We start from the raw sequence: 13,193 nt of genomic DNA on the forward strand, positions 1-13,193 counted from the left end.
AGGAAGGCGCCTAGGGACGCTTAAGCTTGCCCAAGGCTGGGCATAGGTGTGGTTTCTCCTGGAAGTAGCCTTAGAGAAGCTTAAATGGACCTAGGCATCTCCCTAGGGCCGAGATAGGCACCTGAAATGTAGGCCATTGAAAATGCTGGTCTACATTTCAAATAGACACGGCCGCTATACTGATCACAGCAAAGAAATCTTCCTGCCGCGATCAGCTGAGTGGCTGCGTCAGGGAACCCCACTGCCCACTCCCTCCTGCCGCCGCCCCTGAACCCCCCCCCCCCCCACACACACACACTGTCCACGTTAGGTGGGATGCCCAAACCCTCCTGCTGCAAACCCCAAAACAATCCCCACCTGGACCCAGCCCCTGGACCTTTATCTGCAAGGCCGGCCAGAGGGCTGCCTACTCCCTCTGGCTGGCAGGGTGCCTCTTTAGCATGGCGGGCTGCACCAGGGTGGGGGTTGCCTATGTTCCCGCCCATAGGAGGGACTTTAGGCACCTGAGCCAACTGGAGCCTTAGGCCTCCTTCCCACTGCATTCTGGGATGCACTGAAAGTGGCCTAAGACTCCAATTGGCCAGATACCTAAAGCCACTCTCATGGGAGTCACTCTAGGGATCAGGCCAATCAGAGTCTTAAGCCAATCCTAGTGCATCCCAGAATGCAGTGGGAAGGAGGCCTAAGGCTCCGGTTGGCCCAGGTGCCTAAAGCCCTTCCAGGTGCCTGTGCCAATGAAAAACATAATACCATCCATTCTTACCTTAAAATATGGAGCCCAGTTAGCCTATATTGCTCATTAGACCAATGGCATTCCGAATGTGATTTATGCTAATGTGGAATATAACATTACAACTTCTCATTTTTACTATCTTTTCGTGGGCTTACTTGGAGCACATTCATATTCATGTCTTTCATTATGTTTAGTATTTATTACAGAGACTTGTGCTGGGTTTTTTTCTTTCATTATAAATGGATATTGGTCAACCTGTTGTACTATTTAAGGATCATTTGTTCTCTGTATGCATGTTTTCACTATTTGTACAACTAGGTTGTATCATGTCTTTGTTATTATTTGTGTACTCTACTTTTGTACAAAATCAATAACATCTTTGAACAACAACAACAACAAAAAATTACAAAGACTAGGGGTACCCTCGATGAAGTTACAGGGAAATATTTTTAAAACCATTAGGAGGAAATATTTTTTCATTCATTACATTACATTACATTACATTAGTGATTTCTATTCCGCTTGTGCCTTGCGGTTCTAAGCGGATTACATTAGAAGATGGCTGGACATTTCCAGGCGATGACAATACAATTATTTGTATAACTTTACAAACTTTGCAAACCTAACTTTACTTAACTTTACGTACATAACTTTACATAACTTTACGTACATAACTTTACATAACTTTACGTGGAGTTACTTTGTGTTACTTTACATTATCCTTACCGTGCTTGCATAACTTGCATTAAGTTTACATAATTTATCTTACATAATTTATCTTACATAACTTTACAAGACTTTACGTAGAGTTATTTTATGTTATTTTACCTTATTATTCCAGTACATTGCATAACTTACATTACATGATATTACAAAGCATAACCTTATGTTATATTACAACGCATAACCTTATGTTACTTTACATAATATTACAACGCATAATCTTATGTTACCAAAAAATCGTCTGTTCCTAGGTTGCTATATCTGATTTTTTCGGTATTTGGGGAGACTGTGTTTCTAGAATTGTTAAGCTCTGGAACGCATTGCCAGAGGTTGGGGTAAGAGCGGATAGCGTAGCTGGTTTTAAGAAAGAGAATGACATGGGGCAAGCCATTACTTGCCCTGGTTCGGTAGCATGGAATGTTGCTACTCTTTGGGTTTTGGCCACCGTACGAACAGGCTACTAGACTTCATGGTCTGAACCAGTAATGCTATTCTTATGCTCTTATGACTAAGGAGTTAAGTGATCAGGACCTGCTCCTGCCCATTTAAACCCATTTTATGAGAACAATGAATTGCCATATTGGGGCAGACTATGGTCCTTTCTTCCAGGAACTTCTCCAAACCCTTTTCTAAACCCAAATATACTAACCACTGTTACCACATCCTCTAGTATCGAGTTCCAGAGTTGATTAAAAAAAAAAGATTTCCTCCTATTCTTTTAAAAAGTATTACTATATAATTGAATTGAGTTCCCTTAGTATTTGTACTTTTTGAAAGAACAAAGCAATTGATTCACATTTACTGGCTCTACATCCCTCAGGATTATGTAGGCCTCTATTATATCCTCCTTCAACTGTCTCTTTTCGAAGCTGAAAAGCTCTAACTTCTTAAGCCTTTCCTCATATGTGAAGAGTTCCATCTTCTTAATCATTTTAGTTGCCCTTCTTGGATTCTTTTCTAATCCTCTTATCGTTTTTGAGACACGGTGACCAGAATTACACACAATACTCAAGATGAGATCGTACCATAGAGCGATACAAAGGCATTAGATTGTTCTTTGTTTTATTTTCTATCCCTTTCCTAATAATTCCTAGCATTCTGTTTGCTTTTGTTTTTTGCTGCCACACACTAGTCAGAGGATATCAGTACTAGTCTGTAATTTCTCTGTAGGGTGGTGTTATCAGTGTGGGCTACTATATAAAAACATTATTTTATTGTTAACTCCAGTTATTAATAACTAGGTCTTATTGCATTAAATGGGACCTGTGCTAAAACAGCACAAGTTATTGGTAAAATAACATAACTTAATGATAGCCCATGTGAATAACTACGCTCTAACTGACTAATTCTGTATAGAAAGATAGAAACCTGATTGCAGCTAAAAGCAAAATAGCCAATCCAGGCTGCCCATCCACAGCATGCACTATCTCCTCCTCTCCCTATTGGCTAAGGCTCTTAACATTTGCATCCCCTCTCCCTATTGGCTAAGGCTCTTTACACCTGCATTGTGATGTCATAGAAACATGACGGCAGATAAAGGCCAAATGGCCCAGCAAGTCTGCCCATCCACAGTAACCATTATCTCCTCCTCTCCCTAAGAGATCCCACGTGTCTGTCCCAGGCTTTCTTGAATTCAGACACAGCCTCTGTCTCCACCACCTCTTCCGGGAGACTATTCCACGCATCTATCACACTTTCCGTAAAAAAGTATTTCCTTCGATTACTCCGGAGCCTATCACCTGTTAACTTCATCCTATGCCCTCTCATTGCAGTTTCTTTACAAATGAAAGAGTCTCGACTTATGCACATTTATATTACGTAGGTATTTAATAATAATAACAATAATAATAATAACAGTTTATATACTGCAGGACTGTGAAGTTCTATGCGGTTAACAATGATTAAAGAGGTTACAGGTTGAGTGGAATAAACAAAGTTCAAAATTAGTAATTAACAGTACTAGAGATAATTTGTTGAGGACTATGGTTGTATAGGTCAGTTACCTAAGTATTTCAGGAACAGATGTGTTTTTAGGCGCTTCCTGAATTCCCTATAAATAGTAGGCATAAGCAGTTGTTCTAGATCTTTACCTCATAATGCTGCTTGATGTGAGAAGAGATGTTGGTGATGACTTTTAAATTTACAACCTCTAACCGGTGGAGAAACAAAGTTCGGATGTGAGGTTCTCCTAAATCTGTTAGTTGTGAAGGAGAAAAGGTCTGTTATATATTTAGGGGCTAAGTTGTGAAGTACCTTGAAGCAAAAACCAAACTTGAATTTCACACGTGCCTCCATCGGCAGCCAGTGTAGAAGTCGATAGGAAGGTGTCACGTGATCAAACTTCTTCAGTCCACAAAGTAGTCTAACTGCTGCATTTTGTACCAGTTGCAATCACCGCATGTTCTTCTGGGAGAGTGCCAAATAGGCAATGTTACAATAATCGAGTTGTCTCAGTATGAGGGATTGTATCAAAATTCTAAATGATGAGACATCAAAGTAAGCTCTGATGGACTGAAGCTTCCAGAGGGTGAGAAACTCTTTCTAATCAAGGAGTCTACCCGGTCTTTCATGGTCAGGCTCTGGTCCAGTTTTACTCCCAATATCTTCATAGTGGGTTGAATGGGATAACTAAGGTTATTGATGCACAATGATGCTTTAGTGTCAAGTGGGCGTGGGATGCTATAAAAAATTTTGTTTTCTCTGAGTTTAGCTTTAGTCTGAATTCAGTCATTGCTCCATCCGATTTAGTACTTCTGTTGCTTTGGGGGTGACTTCTGAGACAGAGATAATTATCGTGAAGTCATCAGCGTAGCTAAATAGTTTTATCCCCAGCTGGGACAATTGCGTACCCAATGAGGACATGTAAACATTGAAGAGCAAAGGGGATAATGGTGATCCCTGTGGCACACCAGATGGATTGCTCCATGTATCAGAGAGATCATAATTAAAACGGACTTGGTAGGTGCGTGATATAAGGAAACCTCAAAACCAGTTTAATACCTCTCCTCTGATTCCAATTGCGTCTAGGCATTGTAATAGTTTCCCATGGTCCACCAAGTCAAAGGCAGAGCTCATGTCAAATTGCATGATCAGGGTGTTGAGACCCTTACTAAACAAGTAGCACAAATTGTCCAGGATAGTCGCAATTACTGTCTCAGTGCTAAAGAGAGGCCTAAAACCAGATTGAGTTTCGTGCAAAAGAGAGAACTGGTCGAAATATTCCATCAGTTGGGTGTGTACCAATCCTTCCATGATTTTTACAATAAATGGAATGGATGCTACTGGTCTATAGTTGGTTACTGATGTTGATGATTCTTTACGATTTTTTGGAATTGGAGTTATTATAATATGACCATTATTAGTGAGGAATTTTCCATTGTTTAAGTTATTGGTTAGGTAATTCAATAGAGATAGTTTAAAGTCTAATGGAGCTGATTTCATAATTTCTGGGTGACATGAGTCCAGGACACAATATGATTTAGAGTATTTGTTATATAATTTGATGTAGTTATTCCATTCTAAATTGTGGAAGGAACTCCAAATCATGTCCGCTGGTATTTCATTTCTTTGTATATCAGTTGATTGATGTTTGTATGCGGCAGTTATTTCTTAAGTTTTTAATTTTTGAATTGAAATGTTGTGCTAGATCATTTGTTGAGGGTAACTTGATATTACGCATCTCCCGCCTTTCCTCCAAAACAGTGGCTCCCAAATCCTGTCCTGGGGGACCCCCAGCCAGTCGGGTTTTCAAGATATCCCTAATGAATATGCATACCTGTCACTTCCATTATATGCAAATCTCTCTCATGCATATTCATTAGGGATATCTTGAAAACCCGACTGGCTGGGGGTCCCCCAGGACAGGGTTTGGGAACAACTGCTCCAAAGTATACAGATTGAGATCAGCAAAGAACATAAGAAGCGCCATCTCCAGATCAGACCTTCGATCCATCAAGTCCGGTGATCCGCACACGCAGAGACCTTGTCAGGTGTACACCTGGCGTAATTTTTAGTCACCCATATCCTTCTATGCCTCTCGTAAGGAGATGTGCATCTAGTTTGCTTTTGAATCCTAGGACGGTCGATTCCGCAATAATCTCCTCTGGGAGAGCATTCCAGGTGTCAACCACTCTCCGAGTGAAGCAGAACTTCCTGATATTAGTCCTGAACTTGTCCCCACTTAGCTTCATTCCATGTCCTCTTGTCCGTGTCCAATTGGATAATGTAAATAGTTTTTCTGCTATATTTTGTCGATTCCGTTCAGTATTTTGAAGGTGTCGATCATATCCCCTCGCAGTCTCCTTTTCTCAAGGGAGAACAATCCCAGTCTCTTAAGTCGATCCTCGTATTCCAGATTCTCCATACCTTTTACTAATTTTGTTGCTCGTCTCTGCACCCTCTCCAGCAGTTTTATATCCTTCTTTAGGTTGGGAGACCAATGTTGGACACAGTATTCCAAGTGGGGTTTCGCCATTGCTCTATAAAGCGTCATTATGACCTTCTCCGATCTACTCATGATTCACTTCTTTATCATGCCCAACGTTCTATTTGCTTTCTTTGCTGCCGCCGCACATTGTGCTGATGGTTTCAGGGTCCTATCTATCAGTACACCCAGATCCTTTTCTTGTTCGCTCTTACCCAGAGTTGCACCTGACATTCTATACTCATGTTCCTTATTCTTACTGCCTAAATGCATCACTTTGCATTTCTCCACATTAAACTTCATCTGCCATTTCTCCGCCCATTTCTCCAACTGACTCAAATCTCTCTGGAGTTCCTCGATATCCTTTTGCGATCTGATTGCCCGACATAGCTTTGTGTCGTCTGCAAACTTGATGATCTCGCTGGATGTTCCTTCTTCTAGGTCATTTATATAGATATTAAATAAGATCGGCCCAAGTACCGAGCCCTGGGGTACACCGCTAGTCACTTTCTCCCAGTCGGAGATCTTTAAGTCTGTCCCCATACGCCTTATGATGAAGACCACACACCATTTTAGCAGCCTCTACCCTGTCTTTGCTGAGCAGATTATAGCCTGGTATAACTATATCCCACTACACTGAACTACCTTAGTGGGAAGATACTCTAAATAATAAAGACCAACGATTTCCCACTACTATGAAAAAGTGCATAAACAATACACTATATAACTATTACTGGAAAGGCCTCAGTCACGGAGCCTACGCAAGTCATAGACATTGACTACAAAAGTCCGCGTAGTTTTCCAGCTCCTTAGCTCCAATCATTGGCCTTATTCCAGTCACTAAACTATTTATTACAATCACTTATATTTTTATTTTTCCTTTTGTTCTTTTAAATAATTTTAACGCCTATCAATAACTTATTCTAAAATGATCACTAACTAAAAATTTTTTATCTTACAGTCTTATACATATAATGCACTAATTCAATGTTATGAGACTTTGTTTCAGCATTCTTAGCTATGGTAATTTCGTTTATATATTTCAATACAGTTACTTAGCTTTGCATTGGTATTCGTGGTATATGCACTCAGCGCTATGTTTCAAATCATGCCAACGTGGCCAGCGTTTCGTGGAGTATTATTCGTAACCACTGCCTCAGGGCCAACTTGTGAAACAAGCTGCTGGAAATAAAATACAAAATCAGTAAAGTGTATTCCTTACCATATTATAGATTATCCATTAGAAAATTTTCTTACTTGCTGTGTTGTGCAAATCCAACAACAGTCTCCAAACAACAGACAAAATGGCGACAGCCTCTTTTTAAAGAATTTTAACAGCGTACTGACGTCAGTACATATATCAAATTTCGTTAAAGGTACAGATAACAAAAAGCCCTATAGGATACTACAACTCCCCATATATCCTAATCAACATCCAGCAACCTCTTAAGAAAACATAATCATAGAAAACGATTCCAACAGGATTTTTTTTAATAGAAGTGTTGCCACTCCATTTGCTTATTCAAGCCGCTTGGATACAGAGTCTGCAGACGACTGATCCAACGTTGCTCCGACGGAAATTACCGCCCCTTTTATCCGGTCTAACTATTTCTATAATAACAGCCCGTAGAGAATCAAAATCATGTTTCTTCTCAATACAGTGTTTAGCCAATGGGGCACCCATATTATGGTTCTTGATATTACTTTTATGTTCGGTCAAGCGAACATTGAGTTTGCGTGAAGTTTGCCCTACATAAATAAGATCACAGGGGCACTTTAAAACATACACAACCCCCTGCGTTTTACAGTTGGATTTATGATTTAGAGTGTATTCTTTATTATCTTTTGGATTCTTAAATATCCTGATGCACTCCATCAGGGCACACATTTGACAACTGCCACACATTTGATGCCCTAATTCCTCACACATACTACTATCCAAGGTATCTCTGAGAATCGAAGGACATAATATTTCCTTAAAATTTCGATTACGGCGGTAAGCTATTCTCAAGGAGTAATCTTTGAATGTTCCCGCTATTTTTAGTATTTCCCAATGTTTTCTCAAAGTTTGGGCAATCTGATAGCTATTACTCGAGTAGGTCAATATACATGTCATAATTTTCTCACGTGTTATAGAATTTTCCTTGGTTTTAGAGTTTAGAAGATGTTCACGGTGATTATAGTATGCCCTCCTGTATGCAATATTCACAGTCTTTAAAGGATAGCCACGTTGTAAAAATTTTTCTTTCAAACAGTTCGCTTGAGTCCTGAATTCGGTATCTGAGGTACAAATTCTCCTGATCCTCAGGAACTGGGAAAAAGGAAGACTCTTTTTAAGAGAACCAGGATGGGCACTAGAAAAATGTAACACCGAGTTACAGTCAGTAGGTTTTGTATAAACCCTTGTTTGGAACTCATTCTCCACTATCGCTATCCATACATCCAAAAATGAAATTTCAGTATTACTAAAGGTATGCGTGAATTGTACTTTGGGGTGACAATTATTAATATAATTCAAAAAGGTCTTCAGTTCTTCCAGGCCCCCATTCCAAATAAGGAAGATGTCATCGATATACCTTGTCCATAATTTCACCTTCTTAAAAAATTGAGAAGAGTATATCCATTGTTGTTCAAAATTGTCCATAAAGAGATTGGCTACTGATGGAGCCATTGTAATGCCCATCGCTATTCCTGAAGTTTGTTGGAATAAATCATTTTCAAACATGAAGAAACTATCCTGAAGTATTATTTTAGCAAGTTGATATAATAGTTCAGTTGGCACTTTAGGATTATTTCTCAAATCCAGTGTTTTGCGAATAATCTCCAAAGCTTCCTCTTGAGGAATGATGGTGTAGAGGGAGCACACATCAATCGTAACCATGATCGATTGTGGATCCGGTTTCATCTGTTCCATTTTTTTCAAAAATGCTGTAGTATCTTGTAGATAGGACAACGTTTTCTTTACGAACCCCTGAAGAAATTTATCAATATATATCGAGGAGGCTTCAAGAAGAGCTCCCCGATTTGAAACAATCGGTCTCCCCGGAGGGGAGTGAAGAGATTTATGTATTTTGGGGAGCAGATAAAAAGTCGGAATAATGGGGTAAGCCACATTGAGGAAGCGAAATTCTTTATTCGTTAAATATCCTTGCTCCAAAGCCCTCACGGTAAGTTTATTGATCTTTAGTTGCAACTCTTCTGTGGGGTTGGAAGTCAGAATCTTATAATCTTCGCTATGAAGTTGTCTGTGAGCTTCTTCCATGTAGTCACTTCTTTTCAAGAGTACAATTCTACCACTCTTGTCTGCTCTCCTTATAACCAGATCTTTATCTGATGTAAGAGTCTTTATAGCATCTTCTCCCTTTTACTGATATTAAAGGTTCGTATATGTTGACTCATGTTGTTAACTCGTTCAATATCAGCTTTTACGAGTTTATGGAAAGTTTCAATAACTGGATCAACCGGACCTGGAGGGACCCAACTGGATTTAGGGGTCACTATAGAGTTAGTATCATCCTGTGTATTTCCGTCCTTTTGAAAAAAGAACGATTTAATCCTTAATGTGCGGTAGAATTTTTCAATATCAATGTTATCTTGAAACATATCCCCAGGAGTCATCGGGACAAAAGAAAGTCCTTTCGAAAGCAGAGTAAATTCATCAGTAGTAAGTAGATGGTCAGATAAATTCACAACTATGGATTTCTGTGATTGTTCTTCTATGGAAACCGTTGCCCTCTTTGTGAGCGGGTTTGCGGTCTTTGGTACTGGTACTGGCCCTGATTTTGATATTGGCCCTGATTTTGATATTGGCCCTGATTTTGATATTGGCCTTGATTCTGGTATTGGCCCTGATTCTGGTAAATTCTTTGACCACGACCATTGCCCCTTCGTCGTCGTCCTCTTCGTTGGTACTGGGGCTTTGGGCCTAAAAAATCTTCTTCTGAGCTAGATCCTATATTGGAAGATTCAGAAGTCTGATCATATGATACTTTCTTCCCTTTTGTAGGATCAGTTGGATCTGGAATTTTCATCCAGGGGTAAACTTTTTGTTGTACGTAATCATTTTCGTCCCTTTTGAATTTTTTATATTTATCTTTTTGTATCTCTGCTCTGAATTCGTCTACTTTGCATTTAAGTTCATCCTGTTGATGTTTAAAATCATTTTCACTTGCTTTTTGTTTCAGAGTTTTTAATTTCTCTTCAATCTCTGTTTTGATGTTAGTCATCGCTTGTCTGGTGCGTTCTATAATTAAGACCATAAGGTCAAGGGAACATTTATTGAGAATTCCAATCCATTTCTGATTGAATTCAAAATCATCATTGAACATACGAGGTTCTTTATAAGGCCAATGATTGGAGCTAAGGAGCTGGAAAACTACGCAGACTTTTGTAGTCAATGTCTATGACTTGCGTAGGCTCCGTGACTGAGGCCTTTCCAGTAATAGTTATATAGTGTATTGTTTATGCACTTTTTCATAGTAGTGGGAAATCGTTGGTCTTTATAACTATATCCCAGTCATGGTTCTCCGCAGCTGCTCAAGGTCCTGCACTGGCCCAACATGGAGGATTGTCGGTAGTGCTGATAAGTGCACTGCTGGTTGGGGATGGGGGGTATAGGTGTCCGAGGGCATGACAGCAGCCCTGGTGGTCATCTTGGGGAGAGGAGTGGGAGGAGAGTGAACAGCAGTGCACCAATGGTCAGAGGGGAGGGAGCAGTATGCCAGTAGTCACTGGGGGAAGGGAACAGCAGTGTGCAGGCCAATAGGAGGGAGGGGGAGGGACATATATAAACTGAGACCCTAATTTTAGGGCCTTTTTTTGATCCAAAGATCTCAGTTTAGATTTGGGTATATATGGTATCTGGGCTACTAACAATTTTTAAAAACTTAATCGACTTGAAATGAATCTTACTTGTTCAGCGATTATGAAAGGTTGCCTTCTAAGGTTACAGGTGAGACTAACTCAGGAATTCATGGTGTTATAATCTTTTTTGTAACATGAAGTATGATGCTTGATGCTTTTTCTATGACTTAGCATTTTTTGCTGATTTTATATGTTCATTTTGCTTTCTTTTTGTTGTCTGTTTTAGTTCTGTGAGTTGAGTCGTCCTTTTTGTCACTTGATAAATCTGGTTGCCTCTGTTTGGTTGACTTATTTATCCTTGTCCTTTTATTCTAGTCCAACAAGAATTTGGATATTTTAATCAATGCATCAAACAATTTCAACCTCAATATCACCTGGTCGGTGGGATCCACAGGTGAGATACTCATTTTTTCCAGTGCTTTTCTCTCCTGTGCTGGTGTCCTTCCATTTCAAATACTGATAAAACATGTTTTGGCTTTTTCTGTTGCACAGTTCAATCAGTGAATTATTTCCTGACATTTCTCCAACCAATTTTTATTTTAATGATTTTTGGGGGGTAGAGGTGGGAGGAGAACATTGTTTTGTCATAATTAAGGTTATCGCCTAAAGTTTAGACAGTAATTTGTAATCAGAATAAACTTCATTAACATGTTAACTTTGTCCCCCTATTCAATTAAAATGACTTTGGTGGCAAAAGCTTATACATGCATTTAAATGTAAAGAATGATGCCGTTATAAAGCACTGTGATTTTAATTAAGATTAATGGCTTCCTTAAATGCTGGAGAGTTAATTTCTTTGTTTCAGTGCCATGGTTCTATATTTAATTATTAATCTTAACATTGATATCAAACAATGCCGTTTTTCTGCTTCTGCTGATAAAAGGCAAGCTTATCGGTTGTTTTCAAACTGAGCCGCCTGCACTCTTCTGCTTTTGTCTTTATGACGTGAGTTGATGGGGAGGAGGATGTGGCAGTGGAATAGGTTTGCTTTCAATGGTTCTTTCGAGTAAAAGTTTATTCCTATGACCTTCGGAAATGAGATCCAAAGAGGAGACAAGTATATTCGAGAACAACACAGAATAAAAAATGAGTTCTATTAAGCATTTACTGTGATGCCACTCAAGTAGGAAAATGGTGTCCTCAACGATGGCTCTCTCTAATGGACATACCGTATTTTTCCCCCCAAAAAAAGTGGGTGGAAATAAGGGTGCATCTTATGAAGCGAATATACCTCCCTCCCCCGGCGGTACCTTTAAATTTTGGAGGTCGATGGACGGCTTCCTGCTGCTTGTTGGGGCCCGCAGCGCACAAGCACACTAATGCTTGGGCCCGCGACATTCCCTAATTGTGACGGTCGCCGGTGCTTCGCAGGGCGGCTGCCTGATGATTACTGGCACGTCGGGGCAAGCGGCATACAAGCACGCTGCTGCGTGGGTGCGTGCTACTTCTGAATGGCTGCATCAGTTACGCTTGTACGCCGCTGGCATTGTAATGCAAAACTATAATTTTTGACTTGTAACCTAACTGCTCCCCAAGATTGTCTCTTAAAATTCCTGAATTAGGAGTACAACATGGGTGACACTATGAATACTTTTCCCTGCAAAGGGGGAGAGCAGTAATGAACAGCCTATTTGAATGGGTAAAGCAGTCCCACCTGCAGAGAGGACTTTGATTATTGCCAGTATTCATTCAGTTCACACATTTGCTGGGATATAATGAGACCATGTTTCTAGAGGCAAATTATTGACCCGTCCTAGTTTTAGAATGTATGCTCCAATGCATGGTGACCTTGTTATAGATGGATGTTGTAAATCAAGAAGTACAATATGAGCCTCCAAGAAAGTGGACAAGAGAATAAGATTTGTGTGTGCAAGAAAGAGGACACATGGCCCGCCCCATTCCACCAACCCTGCACTGCTCCACCTCCAGCTCCGCCCCCAACCCCACCCTCTGAGCATGGACCATGAGACACCAGCGCACTCATAAAGCTGCAGCTGCCAATTAAGCTGCTAGCTTTCACTCAAGGTGTGAAAAATAACAAAAAACATGGAAAATAACGCATAACGCAAGATTTACCAAAATATTTTATTTATTGTTTTTATTTTTCCATCATGGACATCAAAAGGCTAGTTGCGTTAGCGGGAGGTCGTTATAGTTGCCAAAATTCTGGTCTTCTGATAACGAATTCAACTCGATACTTCGAAGCTCCCCATTATATACTTTAGTCCAGTATGATATCATTGGTCTTCAAAGTTAGACAAAGAAAATTCCTCTACATGTTTAAAAGTTTCAGAAATCATATTTGTTTTGTTTACATTCATTTCTGAATATACATTAACATTTTATTACATATCCAATATTCTTTTTGTCCTTTCCAAAAAAGGTATATTAAGAGAATCTGAATTTGTTAAGTGCTGAGATATTCTCAGCCTTCCTGTCAAGGAGAGGAAG

At 39.8% G+C, this 13,193-nt stretch overlaps 1 protein-coding gene across 1 annotated transcript in view; it reads left to right on the forward strand.

The window, feature by feature from the left end:
• ATRNL1 (attractin like 1) overlaps positions 1-13,193 on the forward strand; it is a 1,517,170-nt gene that overhangs the window by 804,411 nt on the left and 699,566 nt on the right. Inside the window, exon 23 of the mRNA XM_033941321.1 lies at positions 11,058-11,136. Coding sequence (XP_033797212.1) covers positions 11,058-11,136 — 79 coding nt within the window. The remainder of the gene's footprint in view (positions 1-11,057; positions 11,137-13,193) is intronic.

The sequence above is a fragment of the Geotrypetes seraphini genome, chromosome 4 (assembly GCF_902459505.1).
Source record: "Geotrypetes seraphini chromosome 4, aGeoSer1.1, whole genome shotgun sequence".
In the NCBI taxonomy this organism is placed as follows: domain Eukaryota; kingdom Metazoa; phylum Chordata; class Amphibia; order Gymnophiona; family Dermophiidae; genus Geotrypetes; species Geotrypetes seraphini.